The sequence below is a fragment of the Lepidochelys kempii genome, chromosome 22 (assembly GCF_965140265.1).
Source record: "Lepidochelys kempii isolate rLepKem1 chromosome 22, rLepKem1.hap2, whole genome shotgun sequence".
In the NCBI taxonomy this organism is placed as follows: domain Eukaryota; kingdom Metazoa; phylum Chordata; order Testudines; family Cheloniidae; genus Lepidochelys; species Lepidochelys kempii.
The window spans coordinates 13,848,900-13,871,012 of NC_133277.1; the positions used below are offsets into that span (position 1 = coordinate 13,848,900).

Below are 22,113 nucleotides of genomic sequence, written 5' to 3' on the forward strand. Positions count from 1 at the left end.
GCCAGCTGAGCAACCCGGAAATCCTCCGACCATCCACGCCAGTTACAGCATGGGCGGGGCAAGCTTACCCCACTCCTCCTGGCAGCGTGCTTCACCCCAGCCTTGGGACTCCACCTCTGGGGTGGGACACAGTGTCCAGGGCCCCTTCACGCCTTTGTCCCCTCTGCAGAGGCTACGTATCAGTTGTGAAGGGGCGTGCATGCACACAGTGTTGATCTCTGTCTGTGGGGAATCGGACTGAGAAACCCATTTGACACAGGCCTCCAGACCACTAGAGGATTTTGATCACGACTGTCTGAACTATTTCTAGAGGGGTTGTGTTCCCTGCCCACCTCTGCCTGGGAACACTTTGTCCAACATAAGCTTTCGTGAGCTACAGCTCACTTCATCGGATGCATCCAATGAAGTGAGCTGTAGCTCACGAACGCTTATGCTCAAATAAATTGGTTAGTCTGTAAGGTGCCACAAGTCCTCCTTTTCTTTTTGCGAATACAGACTAACACGGCTGCTACTCTGAAATTTGTCCAAGAGACACTCACCTTCCTTCCCACCTCCCCACTTTTACTCAGGCCTGGTCTGCACTCAAAAGTTACATTAGCATAAGTATGTCAGGCAGGCGTGTGAAGAAACCAAGCCTGACTGGCATAGCTAGGCCAACAAAACCACAGTGTAGACACAGGTATGTGGATGGAAGAATGCTTCCATTGACATGGCTAGCTGTTCGGAGTGGTGGTGTTCCTACACAAGCAAACTCCTTCTGGTGACATAGGCTGCGTCTATGTTACGGGGCGATGCTGGTATAATCTCCATAGCATGGGCATTCCCTTAGTATCTGAAGGACGAGAAACCAATGTAAGCGTCTACATTCTGAAGAGAGAGCATCCCTTTGGGTGCTGCCCTCCACCACCTCCTGCTTTCAGGACACCACTGTGAATTATGCTCTTAGTGGGTTTGTAATTAGAAAGTGAGCAGATGGCTGGAGGTTTAATGTAAAGTGATTTCTTCATTGAAATAACCTGGAGCTTCAGTGGCTTTTGCTCTGCTGAACTACACAAGCAGGGAACGGGAAAGGCAGCGACCACCACACCACAGTGGCTGCTGAAGCCACAATCCCACTGCATTGCTGGAGGATGGTCCATTGAGCCTACACACAGTAATTGTTTCCCGGAGTCATAAGCAGAACAAGATACCTGACTTCCGTGCACCTGCTGCACAAAACCGACTCCCTTCAGGGTCCCTCCATTCAGGGCTCTCCAGTGAGCCAGCAAGAATCCTGCCTCAATTATTGCCACTGGCAAATCCCTAATGGCAACCAATGGAAGAACTACTTGGAAAATCCCCCACCAAGCATGCCAGAACTACAGGCCCAGCAGGGCACTGCAACACCTTGCTCAGTTTAGGACAGGAAGTGAAGAAAAATTCTGTATCTAGTAGAAACTGCAGGGAGGTACAATGGCACCATGGGATGTTCTAATGAGCACAAGTGTATTATCCAAAAGAGGGAGTCTCCAGGTGGGGCACTTGCTTTGTGGGAGGAGTATCCAAATCACATTGGTTTCCTAGAGGTCTCCCATCCAAGCCCTGACTCAGGCTGGCCCTGAGCAGAAGGGCAGAGTTACACCAGTTTAACTTAAGTTGCGATTTTAAACCATCTAGTTAAGCCAGTGCCAAAGGCCATGTGGTCACTTATTAGGGTTTAAACCAGGATTCCTGCAGTTTAGCTGAAGTCATTCAAACCATGTTTAAACAAAACCAAAATGCCCCCCTTACACTGAAATAAGACCTCCCCACACAGGGGTTTGCCCTGCTTTAACTGAAGTGGTGCTGATGTGCATGCTGACAGCCCCTCAGCCTGGGAAGGCCAGTCAGAGCTGGGCAGAGAACGGTAATCCTGCTTCGTGAAGGATCCTGAGATTCCAAAACGAAACCCGCAATTTCAAAATCCTCCACAAGCCAGAATGATCGTTTTCCACCTAGCTCGATGGGAGCCCCAGCTCCATGACGGCATGCTGGGCTGGCTGTCCCAGAGCCAGGGATCTGGGCTGCAGAGAAGCCCTGAGCTGGGCTCTCAGCTCTTCCAGGCTCCTTGTCAGTCTGCCAGGCAGGCAGGTTTCAGAACCTTCCATGGCCCCAGATGCAGCTGGCAGAGGCCGTCTTTGCTGCACCCTCAGTACCAGGGGGCAGCTCCCCAGTAAGACAAGCTCCATAATACACTGGTTAAGGTGATTACAGCTGTCCTGGGAGAGCAGCAGGTGCCCCCATTCGAGGGCTCAGCTTGGGGCAGGGAAGGTTATTCCAGGATTAGAAAAAGCACAGCACCTCCAAGGGAACTGATCATCACCAGAGCCCGTCTACCAGTCAGAGGGTGGGACAGAGCTTCCTATTTACCTGCACTTTACAGCCATGTTCCTGCCACATCCCAGTAGGATGGGGTCAGGCTGTCAAGCAACCAGAACCAACCCAAGTTAGACAACTGCAATATGCAATGGACCTGCTAAAAACTACCCCCAACATGACGTTTGGCTCATGCCTTTCAGCCAACAACAAACTTTTCAAGTGGGCCTCACTTTGTCTGCCCCTGAAATGTACCCAGCTATGGGAGGAAACGCAGCACTATTTGATTCCCCATAACACTGCGATATAATGGCTCAGGAAAGGAAGATGAGAACTGTGTCCTCCGCTGAAAAGGCCAGGAGGATTAGTGGCTCGGGAGACCATAATTACCCATGCTGGAGGTTAGCCAAGACAGAAACCTCCTAACAAGCATGGTATGTCAACACCTCACTGATGAGGGTATTGCAAATACATCTAATGATGACTTGGAGGGCAGGAGGGTTGTAGAGTTGTCTCCCAAATCTACAAACCAAAGTTTAGAACTGAGACCCCTTGGGATCCCAGGAGAGAAAAAGAGGCCAGCTAGCACAGCTTGGTCCCATGGTAGAGACTTGCTTGCAAGTCGACAGTGATCCTTATGTTACAGCAAGGAAAGGTTTCTGGGTCAATGGGAATGGCAGAGTAGTCCACGTGCAGGGAAGAAGGTTGGGGGAGTGCTATATCCTATCTGATGAGACAGCGTGCGTGTGGAAAGCTATGGAAGGCACAGAGCAAAAGTAGACACTCCTATGCCGAAGCTGGGGATTCCAGCCGCATGAAGATGGCTCTGTATCACTGGACATACCACAGAGATATGGTAAGAGTTCAATATTACAATATTAACCCTAGATATTACAAGGATACGGTCACGAAAATCCCCAACTGCTTGGTCTCATCCCTGCACTAGGGCATGCAAGAGCCACATTGACAGGGCCACGGCAGACACCACACACTTGAAACCTGACCTGGAACACAGGGCTTTTATTTATTTATTTTTATTATAAAAGCACTTACTTTGCACAGCCAGGAGCCCAGGCCCCAGTGTGGGGAAACCCCTGAGCAAGAACCCGAGGGGAGGACGAAGGCAGCACAAAGATCCCCGAGTGTTGAGAAGGGTGCCCCCAGCTTACACCAGCTCCCCACCAGTGCATGGGGGAGCAGCAACCTGCAAAGGGACAAATGGACCCTTCGGCTGTCCCCTGCTCAGATCAACAAGGTGACGGGGCAGTGTCAATGCAAATACTGATAAGGGATCTGTTTGAGCAAGCTAGAAAGTGGACACTCCGACATATCTGAGACAGGGTCAGGGCGTCTTGTTCACCCGAGGGCAACGAGAAACTGGACAGAATGAGCCTGTTTAAGGCCAAACAGCATCTCAGGAGGTAAGCTAATCCACCTGCAGCTCCAAAGGAGTGGAGATTCTGGCTGAGCATGGGGCTCTCAGCAAGCACAGGGACTGAGTCTCTTAGCAGCAGGAGTCTGACCTATCTGCCAGGGACCTTTGGGGTGTGGGGGGGGACACAGCCCAAACCTCTCCCCATGGGATGGAGGGCACTGAAGTCACAAAGCGTTTGTGCTGGGAGACTATTCCACATCTTCCTCCCAGCTCGAATCCCCTTTCCTGCCATGAAAATATCTAAGGCTGCTCCCAGCATCCACTGCCACCTTCCTTTCCCAGGCTGGTGGAAGGGAGCTCGATCCCTCTCACCCACTGGGCGCTGACCAGAGCTTTCCTCCATCAGGTCACCCAGCACAGCGCAGTTGCTCCTCAGTGACAGGAGGGCAAAGGGAGACAGATGAGGCTGGGTGGGGACGTGCTCAGAACCTTCCCGCAGGCAGCACCAACTCCTCTGGGTTTATGATCAAGGATGAGGACGGACCCCAGCGGGGTGATGGAGAGTGTTTGTGATTCCATTCCTGCCCTCCCAAGCAGGAGAGACACCTGAATTACTTGAAGCCAAAGTGCAGGGAGGCAGCGCTGGCAACTCACATAATTTGTATCCCCAGCTCCTCAGCTGTCTTCTGTAGGCGGTCCATGACGTTTTCCTCCGGCTCCCCGGCCAGGCCGCCGGGCACTGCTGCCTGCTCCTCTGAGGGTGCGTTGGCCATGACGTAGTACACCGTCTCGTTCTCCCCACGTTCATTGGTCCTGTTCACCACACGGATGATGGGGCCGAGCGGGGCGCTGGACTCTCGGTCTGGCGAGGCCTCAGCTCTCGGGAAGGTGCTTTGCTGAGCTGGGTCAGGGTTGGCAGCAGCATAGGCCGGTGGTGGCAGCGGGGCCACCTGTGATTCCATGTCATTGGCCTCCTCCAGGGAGGCCTCTGCTGGTGGCTCCAGGATGATCCCCTGCAAGTTGCCCTCACCCTCTGTCAGCACCACGCACTCCGCCGTGCCATCCAGCAACTCGCCCTGCTTCTCCCGGTCCTTCAGCAGCTGCTCAGTCAGCTCCACACTTTCGTAGCGCACTAGCTGCAGCCGCATGTAGCCGTCTTCGTGTTCCTTGTACCTGGGCAGGCCAGAGAGAGGGAGGGTTAGAACGGGGCTGGAAGGCAGATGCCTTGTGCAGTTACCGAGGGAGGACTGACTGCTTGGAGTGCTGCCCAGAGTGCTAGCCCACCCAACGCCAGGCTAGGTGGCGATCAGTGGCAGTTGCTACCCGAAGGAGGTTATTTTGCAGCACTGATATTGCTATGGGGCAGACATCCCAGCACACAGCGCCCAGAGTGTTAACAGGCAGTGCAGTGGGGGGGGGGGGGGGGGGGGGCGTTGTCAGGGAGGGTAAATCCTTTCATCCCCAGCCCCTAACAGTTAGCAGCCGCATGCCAGATAGAGGGTTTACATCTCCACTCAGGCCAGGTTTGGTTTCTTTGTCCTGTCCAGTTTCCATGGGCAAATTTGAGAGCCCTCCTTTGCTTCCTCACCCTTTTAAGCCCTGGAACATTTGGGGGAGACTGCAGTTTGCTGGAGATTACACCGGATAAGGCATCCTCAAAACCTGACTGGGATGACTCTCTCAGGCTGAAGAGAGCTGGATCTGGCTGCAGCGTGAGCCTGCGAATTCCACAAGCAACCCAGTAGATCCAGCCGCATTAGTGTGGCTGCTGCCCAGCAGCCCTTGTCTCTGATCTGCCACTGGAGGCTGCTATCTAGGTACTGATATGGCACCCATCACCATAGTATCAGAGAACCCAGGAGCAACGCCCTCCACCCCCACATGACTGTCCCCTACTGCCCCCTGTGGCTTGAGAGAGGTAGTGAGCTTTGCACACAGGAGGGGCTGGAGGTCCAGTACCTGAAGCGAGGATGGCCCGAGGGCCACTTGAACTGGTGTTTCTTCCTTAGGTGCACGGTGAGGTTGTTCCCACGTGTGAAGCACTTGTCACAGATGTGGCACTTGTACCGGGGTTCCGAGTCACCCTGGGGAGGGAGCGAGAAGAAAGGAAGGATGTAAATGTCATGGGATTCAAACCCAAGCTGCCTTGTGGGAAGCCAGGCTTTCCAAGAGGAACAAACATCCTACAAATTTTATAGCAAGCATCATTCTGGCAAAGGAGTGGGGACTGGTAACACTTCTGATGGGCTTGGCATTTCCAATCCATGGGATGGAGGGAATCTCATTACCTAGGAGATCCTGTGCCCCGACTGCTAGTTGTTTGGGACTGCTTTGCAAAGCGGCCACAGAATCATAGAAATGTCAGACGGGAAGGGACCTCAGTAGGTCATTTACTCCTGTCCCCTGCACCGAGGCAGGGCTAAGTACTGGAGCCATACCCATGTCTGTAGAAATACAGGTATTAAAATGCTTGCCCCATGCCAGAGAGTAGCAACAGAACACACGCAGTCAGCCATGCAGGGAGGAACAGGGGCAGGCGGACCCCAACCAGTGCTCCCAAGGGATTAGCCAGAAGGAGATACAAACTGACGGCTCATAAAATTAGCACAATTGCTAGGTTAGTGGATAGTGGCCAAGAATGGAGAACTCCCACTCAAATCCCATAAGCCACCATTTATAGCCACAGGAAAAAGCAGGCAAGATTCTAGGCAAACATGTTAACACACCACATAGCCTGAATTACTGGGTGTGTATGCCCAGGTCTGGTCAGTGTTCTCTGCGTCTTTAGTGTCTTCAATGCAGGGACCTGCTACTTGCTTGCCAGGGCTCAGCTACTGTTCAGTACATCTTTGCTACTTCTGACCTTAGTATCTATGAAACTGCTGCTCTTCCTGCCCTCGACCCTGCACTGGAAGGGGGAGCAACTCCCTGTTCCCAGCCAGAGAGCAGAGATCAAAAGAGACCAGACAGCCAGAAGGAAAGTCATGAGAGACCCACCCTCCCCAGATAACTTGTGTTGTCTCATCCGAACCCGTTGAGCCATTAGCACTGCAGCAGGTGGAGAGAGGAACAGGAAGGACAGAAGAGTCAATTCCTCCCGGAGCTGGTGGATACCAAGTGTGACCATGGATTGTTCATGGGTGGGTGAGGAAAATGAAGCTGAAATTTCCATTAGGGTTTTATGGTCACCTCGAGGGCTAGGGCGGGTTTGGGAGGAAGAATGGTCTGGTGGAAGTCAGGAGATGTGGATTCAAATCCCAGCTCTGCCAGACTCCCTGTATGACCTTGGACAAGTAATTTGGTCTCTCTGTGCCTCACTCCCCCAATCTGTCTAGCGGGGAGGACAGCATTCCCTTCCTCTCAGTTTTTATCTTTATCTAGATTGCAAGCTCTTCAGTGTAGGGCTCATCTCTCACGACGCGTATGTGCAGCACCTAGCACACTGGACCGCAACCTTACTTGGAGCTTCTCAACATTATTGCAATATAAACAGTGGGAACAGCAGCAGATCCCCTGGTTCCCTCCCCACCTCGTGGACTTTCCTGTAGTGCAGTTTGATGGAGCAGAGGGAGCGCGCAGTGAAGCTGCAGGCTTCGAACTCGCAGCGATAGGCTGGCTCTTTGCTGTGAGTGTCCAGGTGCTTCCTCAAGTCAATGAGATTTTTACAGCTGAAAGGAAAGAACGTGGGAATGAAGCCAAATGCGTGAGAGACCCCTACCCCATTCTCCTTCCCGGCCCATCAGTGCTTCTCTCCCAGCCCCTGACAGCCCAGCTGCCCTCCCTTCACCCCACACAGACCCAGACCCCACCTCTGAACCCCAGACCCACTCCCCCCTAGGGAAGTACAATCACAGGGACCCCACCTGTAGTCACAGTAGTCACACTTGAAAGGCCGCTCCTCGCTGTGCCGGAAGCGGATGTGGTTGCGCAGGGAGGAGGGTAGTGGGCAGGTCATGTCGCACAAGGGGCACTTGTAGTGGTTTACTGCTCGAGAAAAACGAGAGGGAAGCCCATCACCATGGAGTGGGGAGAGGGAATGCACTTGCCAGAGCGACGGCTGGAAGAGAGAGAAGGGCCTTTACTCACCATGGTTCCTCATGTGATCACGCAGCAGCCTCTCTGTAGCAAACCTCTTGGAGCAGTGGGAGCACTGAAACCTCTGCTCTGTAACAGTGGGGAAAGGTGGGGGAGAGAGAAGAGAGTGCACAAAGGGGGAGGGGAAAGGACAGAAAGAACAAAGCAGAGAGAATATAGCACAGATAGCAACACACAGGAGGAAGAGAATTAGTTATATCAGAGCCAGGCGCCCTTTCGCCTCATTCACAGCCACTGTGGGCACTGCCCCTGGCTAGAGAGCCAGTGTCTTGCCTTCCAGTGAACACAGTCCTCCCAGTGCTACCACTGCATGACTCAGGAAGAAACCCCAGAACCAATTCTACTGCCTTCAAGAACGGTCACAAAACAAGTCTAACCAGGAATGAGATGCATGGGAGCTGGGGACATACAGGGAGAGCTGGAAATGTAGACAGGGCCCCTGCAGGGAGCTATGGGTAGACCAGCAACGCCTTTCACTTTTAGCTACAGGCCCAGCCTGAAGCGGAGAATGCACAGCACAGTATGACTCCAGCACCCAGTATGGCACAAAGGAGCTCAAGGAGATTTTAAATGAATGTAGCACTGGCAGAAGGGCCTGCCTGCCAGCCCGAGACTTTAGTCCCATGTCCACAGAGCAAGAATGGCACGGGATACTGCAAGACAAACCTCTCCCGTGCTGCCCCACCCTTGCCTGAGAGAGGAATTCAGTCTCAATGGCCTATTCAAGCTGCTGGTCTCTCCGGTGAGCCTGAGAGCCAATCAGGGCCACTATTCACAGTGCTCGTGCCCTGCTAATGCCTTGCTCCTAGAACAGAGATAGCTGCTGACAAATCAAATGACCCAGCTAGAAGCAACAGGGTAGATCAGGGACAATCCCACCCCCACTCAGGCACTTACGATCCAGGGCGGTCTGCCGGCGGATGTGGTCAAAGAACTTGGTGTTGTTGGAGAACATCCCGCCACAGGTAGGACAGGCCACTACCTTCTCCTGCGTGTGGCTGCGCAGGTGTTCCCGCAGCTTACAGCGTCCTTTGAAGGTGCAGTCACAGTCTGAGCATAAGAGGCAGAGACATTGGTTAGCTCCTTGGCAAAGGACCGGAAAGCTCCGAGAAACTTTCAGTAGCACAGGCAGAGGAAAATGCCTTGGACTCAACAGCCCCAAACCACGCAGAAGCTTTCAACTTGCTGTTCTGCTGGGTGGGAGGTTAATGCTGTCCCCAGTGGAGAGCCAGGCCAAGCATGCTGCAGATATGTAGAAGACTGGATACAGACAGCATAGATCTGTCATTCCATGGGACACATGAGCAGCTGAGATGATCACGTCCACATGAAAGACAGCAGTTATTGTTACAGTTAAACCAGCACTTCCCCCTTGCTGTTCTGTTCAGAGGCCTTGATACCGTCTATTAAATGCCTCAACTGGAATCACCGGATATTGAGTCCACCCATGGTGGACAGGTTCCAGTCAATTCTCTGACTGGGGTTGGGAAGTTCTTGGGCAGTTTTACACTCCAGGGACTGAGAACCCCTTAGCAAAGGAAGGAGGGAAGTCTAAATCAAAAGGGCTGGGGACTAAGAAGCAAGAGTCCCAGGTTATATTCCTCACTCTTACATTGACATACCGTGGGCACCCCAGCAAGCTGACACTGTATTTTGGTTTCTGGAGCCAACCAGTGGGGAAATGGAGAGCACTTTGAGAGCCTCAGTGGAAAGGAGCTACCGAAGTGCAAAGCCTTGTCGTTTGTCAGCTGCTCCCCAGCCTCGCCCCAGGAGAGCTTTCAAGTTCTCACATGTGCAGGGACTGTGTTTTGTTCCGTGTTTGTACAGCACCAAGCACAACGAGGTTCTGGTCCATGACCGGGGTTCTTAAGTGCTACTGTAACATAAATAAAATCAAATACCTTTCCAGCCACAAAAGACCACATGGTTCTCCTTCCCAGCTGCCTTGTATTCTGAACAGAAGCTGTGATCCTCCACATGCCGGTAGAACCATTCAGGGTTATCAAAAGATCTCTGTTGCGGGGAGACAAAGACACAAGAATATTGGTCAGCACATGCATACTAGCAATTCTGATACAGCTCAACTTTGACAGAGCTTCTTCCCTCCTCTCCCCTGGGGAAAACACAGAAAAGCACAATCCAGGCATCCAAAATTGTTGCAGTGCTCGTAATACTGAGACCATCTCCCTACCCTAGAACAGAGATTTTGTTGGCTTGGACCACGTAAGGCCCTGTCTGTGCCCCCACTTGAACTGGGCTGAGATCTCAAGGGTTACACCACATTGAATGCTCGGGAACTGGAGATTTGCTGACACTGTGTGAGACTAAGCCCCCCTTTTCTCCTGCTCCCACCTGACTGCACACCTACAGACAGGATTTAGGAGGGCTGATCCCCCTCCCTGTTGCTCTCACCTCACAGTACTCCCACAGACACAAGAAGTTTTCCTGGATCTCAGGGATGATGTTGCGGCTCTGGAAGTCCAGCTGACAGTGGGTCACATCTGACTGGCTCTGCAAGGCCTGCAGCCCCCACTGCTTCAGCTTAGTGTGGTAACAGTGGAAGTAAACGTGGCGGACCAGGTCTACAGAGCTCTCTGGGGAGCAGAAGCCACATTCCTGCCACAGACAGGTGTATTCTTCTGCAACATAAACAGGAAACACATTCATTTTCTACAGATTTGTCAGTAACTGTCTCCCTGTTAAAGCTTAAGTCCCCATGAGCAAGAAAAGACGCAAGCTTTCTTCATAGCTTTCCTTCCCTGCAACTGGTGGAACTACCTACTTATGGTGAGAAGAGAACTCTCATCTTCCTACTTGTTCAGTTCTGGACTCTGTTCTAGAAGGCTAAGCCTCTGGCTTATGATCCACTACAAAGGCAGCCAATACCTTGCACTCAAGACAGTCAATATAAACATCAACTATTTACAAAAATAAAAATAAATCTCCTTAGCTCTGTTAATAGCTCAGGTGTTCACAGATCCCAGTCCAGTGCTCAGAATGTTAGACTATGTATCACACTTTAAAAATATATATCAGTTAACACTGCTAAGCATCTCATTGAAAAGTCCAGCATAGATTTAACTGAAGTCACATAATGAAGAGGATTACGATTTAAGGGTTTATAGGTTAATTGACAGCAGAGCGTACTAGGTCCGCTGGAAATTTTATTTTCTTACCAGAATGCAGAACACGTTATCTCCAGTGGACACTATGGCATCACCCTCACTAGGAAATTCACTATTGAAATTTCTCCGTGTCTACCAGGGTGGTTCAGAATAATGAAGGGAGCTTGATGACCCACCTTATGGCTCTTCCAACCCAAGAGTCCAATTTTAGTTATAGTTTTTAATTGCACTCAGGGTCCCTTACCAAGAGGGTTCATCTCATCCCTATGTTCCCCACGAAGATGCAGCTGCAAATGCTCCGACACATGATCACAAAACTCCTCCATCTTAGAGGCCACATAGGTGCACATCTCCCACTCACACTGGAGCACCAGCTTTTCCTTATTGCCGGCCTTCCCAGGAGGCATGGTCCGACCTTTAGGCACTGAGAGATGGTGTTACAAAGACAGGAAATGTTTGGCACGCCATTCAGTCACCCAGAAAACCACCACCACCACCAAAAAAGATGCCCTCTACAAAGCCGTGGGGGTTCCTAGATGCAGCGTGGGCCATGGCACAACGGGGACAGAACTGTGACTGCGGTCAGCTCAGAGGGGCAACACAGCACAACGTTGTATTTTGCAGATCCAGCCCCTGCCCCGGGGAGTCTGGGGGGGGGTTGTGACAATCCACATCTGGAATAAGATTCAGGCAGGAGCGCCAGGAAAATCCAGAGACAGGAGACACCAGCGCCCCCCACCAACACCCTCCTGCCCGCGGGCCGCCAGGAGCCCGCCGCCGGCCCCGGAGCGCAGGGGGCGCCGTGTGGACGCAAACCCTGCGGTCCAGCGCCGCCGCCCGGGTCACAGCGCAGGGGCTGCCCCCGCCGCAGGGGGCAATGGCCGGATCGGACCCAGGGGGCCCGGCTCCCCCAGCCCCGGGAGGCGGGTGGGGTGGGGGGGGCTGGGGACAGCGGGTCCCGAGACGTGGGGAACCTGCCGCGGGGAGCCACGAGAGCGGGGGGCGGGGCCGGGGCCCGCTTCGGCCGGGCCTGTCCGCGGGAGGGGGCGGGGAAGGACCCGACCCCTCCTTACCGGCGGCTCCTCGCGCCGGCAACTGCCGGCTTCCCAGCTCCGGGGGGCGGGCGCAGCAACCGCAAGGCCGGCCGCCTCCGCAGCCAATGGCAGCGCCTCCTCCCAGCCCGGCAGCCAATCCGAGCGAGGGGCGGCCGCGGGGGAGTCGGGGGGAAAGGCCTCGGCCGGCAACGCCCCCCGCCAGGCCGGGACACTAAGGTTCCGGCTGCCGGTCTACACGGAAGTGCCCGAGACTGGCTCCGGAAGCGGAAATAAGCAATGGAGGCCCTTTCGGGAGGGGGAGACGCTGAAAACGTTTACGTCTCCGTTTTGACCTTTGACCCCGGCAGAGGTCGGAAAACTCAGTGGTTCCGACCACTTCTCATTTGACCTTTGAACTCTGACCCACTACAGCCTATCCGCGACCGTCTGAGCCCTGTGGGCCAGGAACTGTCCGTGAGCCCGGCCGCCTGACCCCGGCCCATGCGCCTCAGGGTAGGTGGAGTCAGGCATCTCGGTGACCTCTTGACCTTTGACCTTCTGAACTCTGGCTTCAGAGGCCCTTTGACCTTCCCAGCAGCCAGGGTCAGGGCTGTGAGAGCAGTCGCCAGAGGACACCAACCCCTGTCAAGTGGCTGGGGGTGAGAATCAACCACCCGTTGCCACTTCTCCTACAGCACCAAGCCCCATCGCCCCTGCCGGCACGAGGTGCAACCCGTGCGGGGACCTCCCACCGGATCTGTCTCTGACCCCAGTAGAAACGCACATCAGTGAGCCCACTGTGCCAATGACCCCTTAGCCATTCTAGGCCCATGGTACTAGGGCTGTCACTGCTGCAGAGCGCTCTGCACACCACAGTAACACACCTACACTAATGAACACAAAACCTGCACTCACTGCAAACACACACAAAACTCATCACTTAATGAAACATCCAACGAACGGGAGCTGTAGCTCACGAAAGCTCATGCTCTAATAAATTTGTTAGTCTCTAAGGTGCTACAAGTCCTCCTGTTCTATATGCAGATACAGACTAACACGGCTGCCACTCTGAAACATGCATATCTAGTTAGAAGCAAAACACTTGAAGAAAGAGGTGGAAAAACTGGAGAGAGTCTAGAGGAGAGCAACTAAAATGACAGAACGTTTAGAAAACCTGACCTCTGAGGAAAAGTTAAAAAGTCTGGGCATGTTGAGTTTTGAGAAAAGAAGACCGAGGGAGGATCAAATAACAGTCTTTAACTAAGTAAAGGGTTGTTACAAAGAGGATGATGATCAATTGATCTTCATGTCCACTAAAGGTAGGACAAAAAGTAATGGGCTTAATCTGCAGCAAGATGGATTAACGTTACATATTAAGAAAATTTTTCTAACTATAAGGATAGTTAAACACTGGAATAAGTTACCAATCAAGGTTGTGAAGCCCCCATCATTGGAGGTTCTTTAGGACAGGTTGGACAATACCGGTTAGGGATGTTCTAGATATATTTGGTCTTGTTTCAGGGCAGGAGGATGGACTAGATGACCTCACTTTCAATGTCCTTTCCAGTCCTACATTTCTATGATTCTAAAGCCCAAATCTTCAAAGGTATTTAGACATCTAACTTCCAATGAAATCAATGGGTATTAGGCACCTGAATACCTTTGAAGATCTGGGCCCAAAGCCTTAACGTCAGGTTAGGAAATAATGTTACCTAGTCCTCATCTTCAGGAACTCTCTCATTCTCTGGGACCGATTTATGATTTATCATTAGTGAACCTCATGGTCACAGCTTCTGTTTCCATCATAATTATTCAGATATAAATGCACCATTGGGCCAGAGGAGCAGGGCAGCGGATAAGCCTCTGAAACTTACTGAATATGATTTTTATCCCCAAAATATTCATATTTTTTATTGGGTTCATCTTTTATTTAATGTTGAAAATCATGAAGGCCAATGCGAAAATTCATGCAAATAACACTAGGCAAATAAGAGGCAGAAGTTCTGAGTCAGTCAATACAAATAGCAATCCTGCTGTGAAAACAGATACACATCACTGGGACTTTGAAACCTTCCTGCAGTATCTTATTTGAGAACAATGCTTTCTATTCTTCCTGTGGTATGTGTGTGTGTGTAACCTGGATCATAAACAATGAGGCAAAAAAGGTTATAACATGTTTCTTTGGCGCTCTACAATGTGTATCACATTTATTTTCAGCATCATCTATTAAAGGGCATTGCAAACTTTTGTGGGCCGTAATCTGAACAACCTTTTCCCCCCTTTTCTCTCTGTTTGCAAAGTCCATCTAACTACTGGTGTTTTCTACCTCCATCTGCCGCTGAATTAGGAATTCAGGATCAAGATCTTAATGTTCAGTGTCATTTTTGTTAAGAGATAATATCAATGCCAGTACCCCAGCTTTTTTTTTTTTTGAGTACCAAATAAACAGGTGTCTACACCCACAATGGAAAGATACAAATTATTTAAAGAAACATGTCTGTTGCAAACTTTCTAAAGAAAACTGTTAAAAATTTTTTTGGGGGGGGTGTGACTGGGGGGACAAATTGTAGGTTTCATTTCTTATAGAGGTTTTCTTACGTATTTTTAAAGTGTTTTGCTTCCACCTTAAGATTGTGCTTACTTTTTTGCTTATATATAGGACTTGATCCAGCAAAGCCCTTAAAAACTTATTGATTTCAATAGGGCTACCCATCTGCTCTTAGTTAAGCATATTCTTAAGTATTTTGCTGGACTGAGGGCTTATTGATATCATATTATCTCACAATCAGTATACCTGCCTCTCAGGGTTGTTGTATGGATTGATTAATAGATGTAAAACACTTTTGAAGATATCAAAAGTAATGCAAGGGGCCCCATCATGCAAACGTGTATGCATATACTTAACTTTAGGCTTTAGTAGTTGCTTTGGGGCCCAAGCATTGAGTATATCATGAGATTTCATATGCTGGCTCTTTTTTCCTCTGTAACTTGACAAAGTGTGAAATCCTGCAATATGTTATGTTAACTGAAATTTACAGTTGGTCACCATGGTAAACAGGGCAAACATTGTCATTTGTTGTATAAACAAGTAAACCCCTCTCATCCCAGAAGGATCAATCAAATTACTGGCAGCTGGAGTTCACAGTCAAACATAGTAAATTAACTGTTTTATTATCCATTAACTTTATGCTGCATGTATCACGCTATCTGGAGTGGCTCACAACTGTGAGTGCCTACCTCAGATTGTCAGAAAACAAGGGCAGACATCCCAAATTGGAGGTATGTTTTATAATTAGATTTCACCAAGTCAGTAACAAATGTGAACATTTGGAGAACGATACCAGTCTTGCCAGGGAGTCATAGACCCTTTGACTCTCCAGCCTATCTTGCCACTCAGACAAACTGGACTTTGTGATAAAAGGGTACTTAAATCTAAAATCACACCACAGCTGGTTTCTCCCAGTTCAAGGAGACCATCCACTTACCCCAGCTCAATTGATACTCCACATTTTATACCGAAGACAATGATGGCAGCCAAATTTATAGCTAATAAATCTCTAGTTAGTTTACTAAGAAAAAAGAATGAGTTATTGAGAAATTAAAGCAGGTAAAATATAACAACAGGTGAATCACAATTTGTAACTTCAAATGGTAGCAGTGGTGTAATAAATGGCCAGTTTCCCAAAAGTCTTTCAGGGCTACCCAGAATAACTCTGGGGATCTCAGTCTTCTCATTCAGCTATTCTGCCCTGTTAGAATCCAAACAGTCCAGAGATGAAGGATTTTTCTTTGGATCCATTCTTATATCTTCTCACAGAGACAAGACAGTCTCTCTACCAACATGGACTTTTCCTTTGATGATGATGAGTGAGGAATGCACTTAGTCTTTTGACTACAGGTCATCACACACAGTGGCCGTTCTGATAAAGTCCATCATTAGCATTCCACCAGGCTTCTTTGATGTCTGATGAGTTATTTAGTTACAGGGGTATTTACGCTTTAAATGTTTGCTATTACGTTATAACAGGAACAGATAAGTTAAAACAATGTATGTAACATCCCTTCAGTTTTATAACGTTTAAACACCCAAAACACTAATCATTTTGATCTATACTAATCCACAAGTGAAATGACCTGAAAACAGTCTAGCATGATCTGATCGGCCAGTGTCACAGCCGTGTCACAACACAAAATAATGTTATTTAACAACAAACAGCAAAAATGCTCTCCATTTAGCAATGGATTTAAATCAAAATTTGAATTAATATTACATCTGTTAGGCCAGTGCTTTGTCTTAGTAAATTATTAGCAAAGTTTGTTTTGGGGCAGGCAAATAGAATAGAAAAATTAAACGGGATGGTGTAAGGTGTGTAATATGACCCAGTGGGTTCTGTTATGGTTACAGGGCAATACTCAATTGGCTGTATATCTGTTTCCTATTATGAATCCTGATCCTGAAAACCAAATAAATGGAAGATATGTGCCTAAAACCCCTACACTGCATTGAAAATCTCAGTCCTATGTTCTGGGAAGGCAGGTGTGTGATAAGAACTAGGGTCTGTGGTAAGAAGGATATTGGTTGGGTTTTGATTTCATCTTTGGTTCATTATTTTCTTGGCTTGGCATGAGGAGCAGCTGCAGGTTCAAATGTTTTTTTAATGCCATTATTTTTAATTGATAGCAAAGACACCTAGAGTCAATAGATACTTCTGGAACTCTAGGGAGCAATCTTGGATCCATTGAAGTCAATAACAAAACTGCCATGGACTTCAATGGGGCCAGAATTTCACCTATATCTTTTAGATCTAAAGAAATCAAGCAAATAAGATTCAGGAATAAGAGATGGAAGCAGACAGGGCTAGTGAGGAGTGCTGATAATAGGTAAGCAGGTAGAAAGGTGACACTATTGCTTAGTATGCAAAAACATATTCCTTTTACTGTGACCTAATACCACCTTCCAAGCTTTATTGGCTCCTTGTTACTTCTTGACATGAACCTTGATTGTAAGCTCTCTGGGGCAGGTGCTGGCTTGTTCTACATAATTTCCTGCTAAACTCTGTTTTTTTCTATCTTATCCTCCTACCCTTCTCCACTCTGTTGGTCTGTTCTGTTACATCCTGTCTGACTCCTAGCCTATGAACTCTCTGGGGCAGGGCTGTCAGACTTCTGCCTTTTTGCATTACGTGGCCAGACACACACGCCAAGTGATGTAGATTCAATATGTCATGAAGGGAGTTGCAATTTTTCTGTTATTTCAGCTCCCCATGAGCTGCTTTTCTTTCTCTTGACATGCATGGCAGGAGCAGCTTTTGCCAGCAGCCGTTCCCCCCCTACTCCTCCAAACAACAAATGAGGGATGGAAAAATAAAAGCCCTCCTCCAGTAATGCTGCCAGTGGAGTTACAAAGAGGAATGGATTTGGACTGGCAGACCCTTGAGCTGTCAACAGATTCCAGAAGAAATGAACTATTTGATTATGATGAATGTACTGGCAATATTTCACATAGGTAAATGTAGTGTTTACTTATGCAGGACATAGTATATTGAGCAACAACCTGCTGTTCTTGTAAACAAAATACTACAGACCTTGTCCCTCTTACTGCACTTTTCCTTTGACATATTTCCATGTTGAGGCCAGTAATGTCACACAATAGTGATCTCCCAACTGATAATCAGGGCAAGTTTCTGAACCAAGGGATAAGCTATAACATTTGAAGAAGAAACAGTAAATAGAGTTTCTGCCTCTTGGTTCAGGAAGAGCAGAAATGCAGAATTCATCAGAGTGCATTGCTATCTGCAAGGAGTCTAATACTATCCACCTAGACACAGTGACAACAATGTATTAGTAGAGTGGAAGCTTCTTGCATGCTAATGGAGAACAAGCCAAGGTCATTTACTGGGGAGCTATGAAAAGAGCATCTAGCAGGAAGGACTGAATATGGGTTGGTAAAGACATATGGCTAGTCATCTGTGGTCCAGATTGTTATTGACTGAAAGGTGTGATTGTCTTTGTGAAGCTGGTCAGTGGTCTCAATCCACTCCACTAGACCCAATCCAGTGCCCACTGCAGTGCATGGAGAGTCTCCCTTAGATTTCTTTTACATTTTTTAACATCTAACCTCGATTGTGAGCGCCCTAGGGCTGGGATTGTTGTTTTATTACTTGTGTTTACAGTGCCTAGCAAAATGATGCCCTGATCCTATGCTGGGGTATTGTGCTACAAGTAATATGGCATTTTCCTGAGCCCCACAATTTCTCTGGCCAAGTCCCTTTTCCTCTCTGCTATATGGAGTCTGCTGATCACTGCATGACTTATAGGTTTTTCATGGTAAATAACTTTTCCTCCATCAGCATGTGAAATTCCGTTTTCACCCATACAATGTCTTTTTAATCAAGAGGAAAAACCTTTGAGAATGATCAGCACTGACCATGCAAATTGCAGTGAAACAGACAGTGGAAGATTTGCATCTAAACAAATCCCAAAGAAGCTATTTCAGAGACATCATTAAATTGTGAAAAATACATTTCCGTCAGGCTCAAAGAGAACTTTATTAGTGGAGAATGAGCATTGACTTCATTCTCAACTGGAAAGCTCCTGACGGTTCATTTTCAGAAAGCTTGCAGAGTCTGAAAGGGGGAAATTCACAGCAGCATTCAGAATGGAAACTGGTGAGTTTCATTGTCAAAACTTTCCAAAAATAAAATGTATATCTCACTGATGGTTAATTGAAATATCAACAGTAGAAAAGAAAACAGGGGAATGGGCACATTACTTGTTGTCTGAACTGAAGTAGAAAGGCAAAGAAAGGAATATGCCTTTAAATCACTGTTTGGTATTTTCAATATTTCAGGTTTCAGAGTAGCAGCCGTGTTAGTCTGTTTTCGCAAAAAGATAAGGAGTACTTGTGGCACCTTAGAGACTAGCCAATTTATTTGAGCATAAGCTTTCGTGAGCTACAGCTCACTTCATCGGATGCATTCAGGTAGCTCACGAAAGCTTATGATCAAATAAATTGGTTAGTCTCTAAGGTGCCACAAGTATTCCTTTTCTTTTTTCAATATTTCAGTATTTTAGCAATATTAACTAATATTTTCAGCCTTCTCTAAATACAATTTAGGATGCTTACGTATTTCATAATGCACTTTTTCAGAACTTACTGGAAAATTGTAATAAATTCTGATCAAAGTTAGGTTCTCTCCTCTCTGCTGCCAGTTATTTCAGGTTTTTAATATCTCAGTGTCAGATCTAGCACACTGGCTCACTAAACTCAGGGGGACTGATTATGTGAATCTATCTAGGTGAGAAAAAGTTGCAGTGCTGGGCCCTTATTTCGTAATTGATAAATTAGATAGGCCCTGATCCTGCAACGACTTAAGCACTTGCGTAACTTTACATATGTGAGAAGACCAATTGACTTCAATAGGACTACTACTCGTCTGAGTAAAATTAAGCATTTGCATAAGTGTTTGCAGGATCAAGGTCTTATTTGTAAATAAAATCACTAATTTAAAACAAGCTTTCACTATAACATTCATGTGCTTTGCTTCAGTGGTTCAGGGTTAGAGCAGGGTAAACAGGTTCATTTAAATAAGAATCGGTATGAAAATTGGCTTATTCCTTGAACTGACGTTAATCCATTCCTGACTGTAATTCCTTTGATTTTTACTTGAAATACAGTGAAATCAGCCCTGTCCCATCTGAGATATTGTTTATGTTAAGACAATAGTAAAGACAAAATGTAAACATTTATATTTATATATGGACATGGGATCACATTTACCAGAGGAACTGATGACAGAAGTCAAATCAGTTAATGAGATTCTAAAATATTTGACGATAGAGCCTGCAAGTAATAATTGTTGTCTCTTTTTCAGGATGTGGAATTGGGGTAATGTATTATGGAAAGGGGGTCACAGTATATAGCTTGGCTTGCATGGGTCATTCTAAAGCAAATGTACTGTTGTATGAGAGATGCCATCTAAAAGTAGCCACACACAGATGACGAAGAGAAAGCAACCGAATACCTAGAACCCTGCAAATCTGCGGATATTCGCTTTATAGCCACAGACCATATTTGTGGATCAGATGTAGATACAAATTTTGTATCCGCACAGGGCTCTTCTGATACCTAGCTAGTGCTTTTCATCAATAGCTCTCAAAGAGCTTCATAATAATAAGAGCTAGTTATTAATTTTTATATGCTACTTTTATCCATAGATCTCAATGTGCTTTAAGGAGGTGAGCATCATCTTACAGATGCGGTAACAGAGACACAGAGAGGGGAAGTGACTTGCCCAAGGTCACCCAGCAGACCAGTGGCTGAGCCAGGAATAGAACCCACATGTCCTGAGTCCCAATCCAGTGCTCTACATGCAAGGAAACACTGCCTCTCCACAGTGGTACTGATAATTATATTTACTTCACAATGGTGAGACAGTGTCATTATCCCCATTTGACCAATGGGGGAAAACCAAAATGCAGAAAGGTAAAGTAATTTCCCTACGGTCACACGATTAGTCAGTGTCTGAGCCAGGAACAGAACCTACAGAATCCCAGAGCAGGGCCCCAGCCACGGGGCTATGCTACCTCCCGCTATATCACACAACACTCCCATTCAGTAGCCCCTGCAGCACAGATCATTTCCCCCCTTCCCATTGAATCTTTCACCCAATTCCTTTTGCATCAACAGTTTGTAATGTGCGTTCTTGACCTCTTACAGGTAAAGTTTCGTCAGTACATAGAAGGACGGATCCATCCGGTCAGAGAGTGTGACTATTCTGGTGGCAACTCTGCCACTGACATGCTGTATGACCTTGATCAAGTCATTTCACCTCCCCGTGCCTCAGATCCCCCTGGTAAAATGGGATTCATGATGCCCCATCTTTGCAAGCCACTTTGAGATCCTGAGATGACGGTAGTGAATAGGGGCAAAGTAGAAGTAGCATTATAATACAGTTGAAAAAATTATTTGACTGCTGAAGTCAACTAGGTCCTGCATTCAATTCTAGAACACTGATAATTGCTTTACAGGTATTTAGAAATCTGTTTACAGAATTGCTTGGATTTAAGATCTGCTTCAATGCATATTATCTCTAATGGCACGAGATTAGCTCATCGTTGCAATTTATGTATATTTGCAGTTTGAGGATCAGTTTTTCATGCTGGCTTTGTCTTGCTAAACAAGTTTTATGATACTGTCCAACCTAGCTTTATCCATTTGGTGTACCTGGAGCCTGAGATTGACATCCTGCAGGGCCTGAGTCCCATTTACCTAAGGCCCATTTATACAGCTCTGATAGTGCACATGGTACACTGTCAGAGAGGTGTAAAGAGGACTTAGTGTAAATGAGAAGCAGGTTCCAAGTCTTCTGTTGTATTTTGGCCTCATTTATTTAACACCCTAAATGCAATATTATGTGTGTTTTAAAGAATGGCAGAAATTAGACATGGAACAGACTGAACAGTAGAGCTGGTTGGAAAATTGGGGGAGAAGGAGAGGTAGGGATCCTGTAGAAAATTTAAGCATTTTGTAAAAAAAGCACAAGAATTTTTGGCCAAGAACCATTCAATTTTGGAGTTCTTTGAATTCTGATGAGAAATCAAAAAATATTTGAGGAAAGAAGACATATTTCACAAAAAAAATTGTTTAGTCAAGACCTCATTTTTTATTGAAAAACGTTACAATGGAATTTTTTCAGCCTACCCTACAGAAAAGTGCATCTAATCCATCCTTCGTCTGCTAGGGCTTTTTCTGAAGTCTGTTTTTCAAGATCTAATGCAGTAGGACTTTTCTGCTATTTCCCTGTAAGCTTATTCAACAAAATATCACTGCGAGAAAGTTTTTCTTAATTGTAGGCCAAATTCTGATCTCAGTGATACCGGTGTAAATCCAGGATAACAGTATATAAATCGGAAAGTGAATAGTTTTCTAAAACAGAAACCTGTAATTTGAACTGTTGTAAAGAATAACTCCTCTGGCCTCAATCCCAACTGTAGATATTAGTTTGCTCAGTCATTCTCACTAGTGATTCTGTTTTATTATACCATCTTTTAGGAATTTTTGATGGCAGTTTTAAAAAAATATTGCTATTTTAGCAATCATCAAATACAAGACTATATTTTTCCCTTAAGTTCCAATTCAAATAGTTCA

General features: G+C 47.3%; 2 protein-coding genes across 6 annotated transcripts in view; one reads left to right on the forward strand and one right to left on the reverse strand.

Moving 5' to 3' along the window:
* Positions 1–3,327: 3,327 nt before the first annotated feature.
* On the reverse strand, positions 3,328–12,206 carry HINFP (histone H4 transcription factor). 2 transcript variants are annotated; one of them, XM_073320690.1, is made up of 10 exons: positions 12,003–12,206; positions 11,174–11,353; positions 10,217–10,443; positions 9,706–9,817; positions 8,702–8,854; positions 7,796–7,873; positions 7,573–7,693; positions 7,239–7,377; positions 5,669–5,793; positions 3,328–4,882 (listed from the first exon to the last, which is right to left on the reverse strand). In XM_073320690.1, exons 2-10 carry the CDS (start codon positions 11,334–11,336, stop codon positions 4,360–4,362), a joined length of 1,641 nt encoding a protein of 546 aa, XP_073176791.1. In that variant the 5' UTR covers positions 11,337–11,353; positions 12,003–12,206; the 3' UTR covers positions 3,328–4,359. The 2 variants fall into 2 exon arrangements, with proteins under 2 accessions (XP_073176791.1, XP_073176790.1); XM_073320689.1 differs by lacking the exon at positions 12,003–12,206 and having other exon boundaries at positions 11,174–11,981.
* Positions 12,207–12,224: 18 nt separating this feature from the next.
* The window catches only part of POU2AF2 (POU class 2 homeobox associating factor 2), a 29,887-nt gene continuing 19,998 nt past the window's right edge, over positions 12,225–22,113 (forward strand). For 2 of the 4 annotated variants that reach the window (XM_073320695.1, XM_073320696.1), the window contains exon 1: positions 18,586–18,631. In XM_073320695.1, the coding sequence (XP_073176796.1) occupies positions 18,622–18,631 (10 nt within the window). In that variant the 5' untranslated portion in view covers positions 18,586–18,621. Of the gene's footprint in view, positions 12,477–18,585; positions 18,632–22,113 lie in introns of those variants that run through there. The other 2 variants (XM_073320698.1, XM_073320699.1) reach the window with 2 other exon arrangements.

Coding starts and splice junctions, on each gene's coding strand:
- HINFP (XM_073320690.1), bottom strand. CDS start 11,336: ATGCCTCCTGGGAAGGCCGGCAATAAGGAAAAGCTGGTGCTCCAGTGT. Junction 9,818..10,216: donor GTCTGTGGGAGTACTGTGAG/GTGAGAGCAACA, acceptor TCCCCGCAACAG/AGATCTTTTGATAACCCTGA. Junction 7,694..7,795: donor TGATCACATGAGGAACCATG/GTGAGTAAAGGC, acceptor TTTCTCGAGCAG/TAAACCACTACAAGTGCCCC.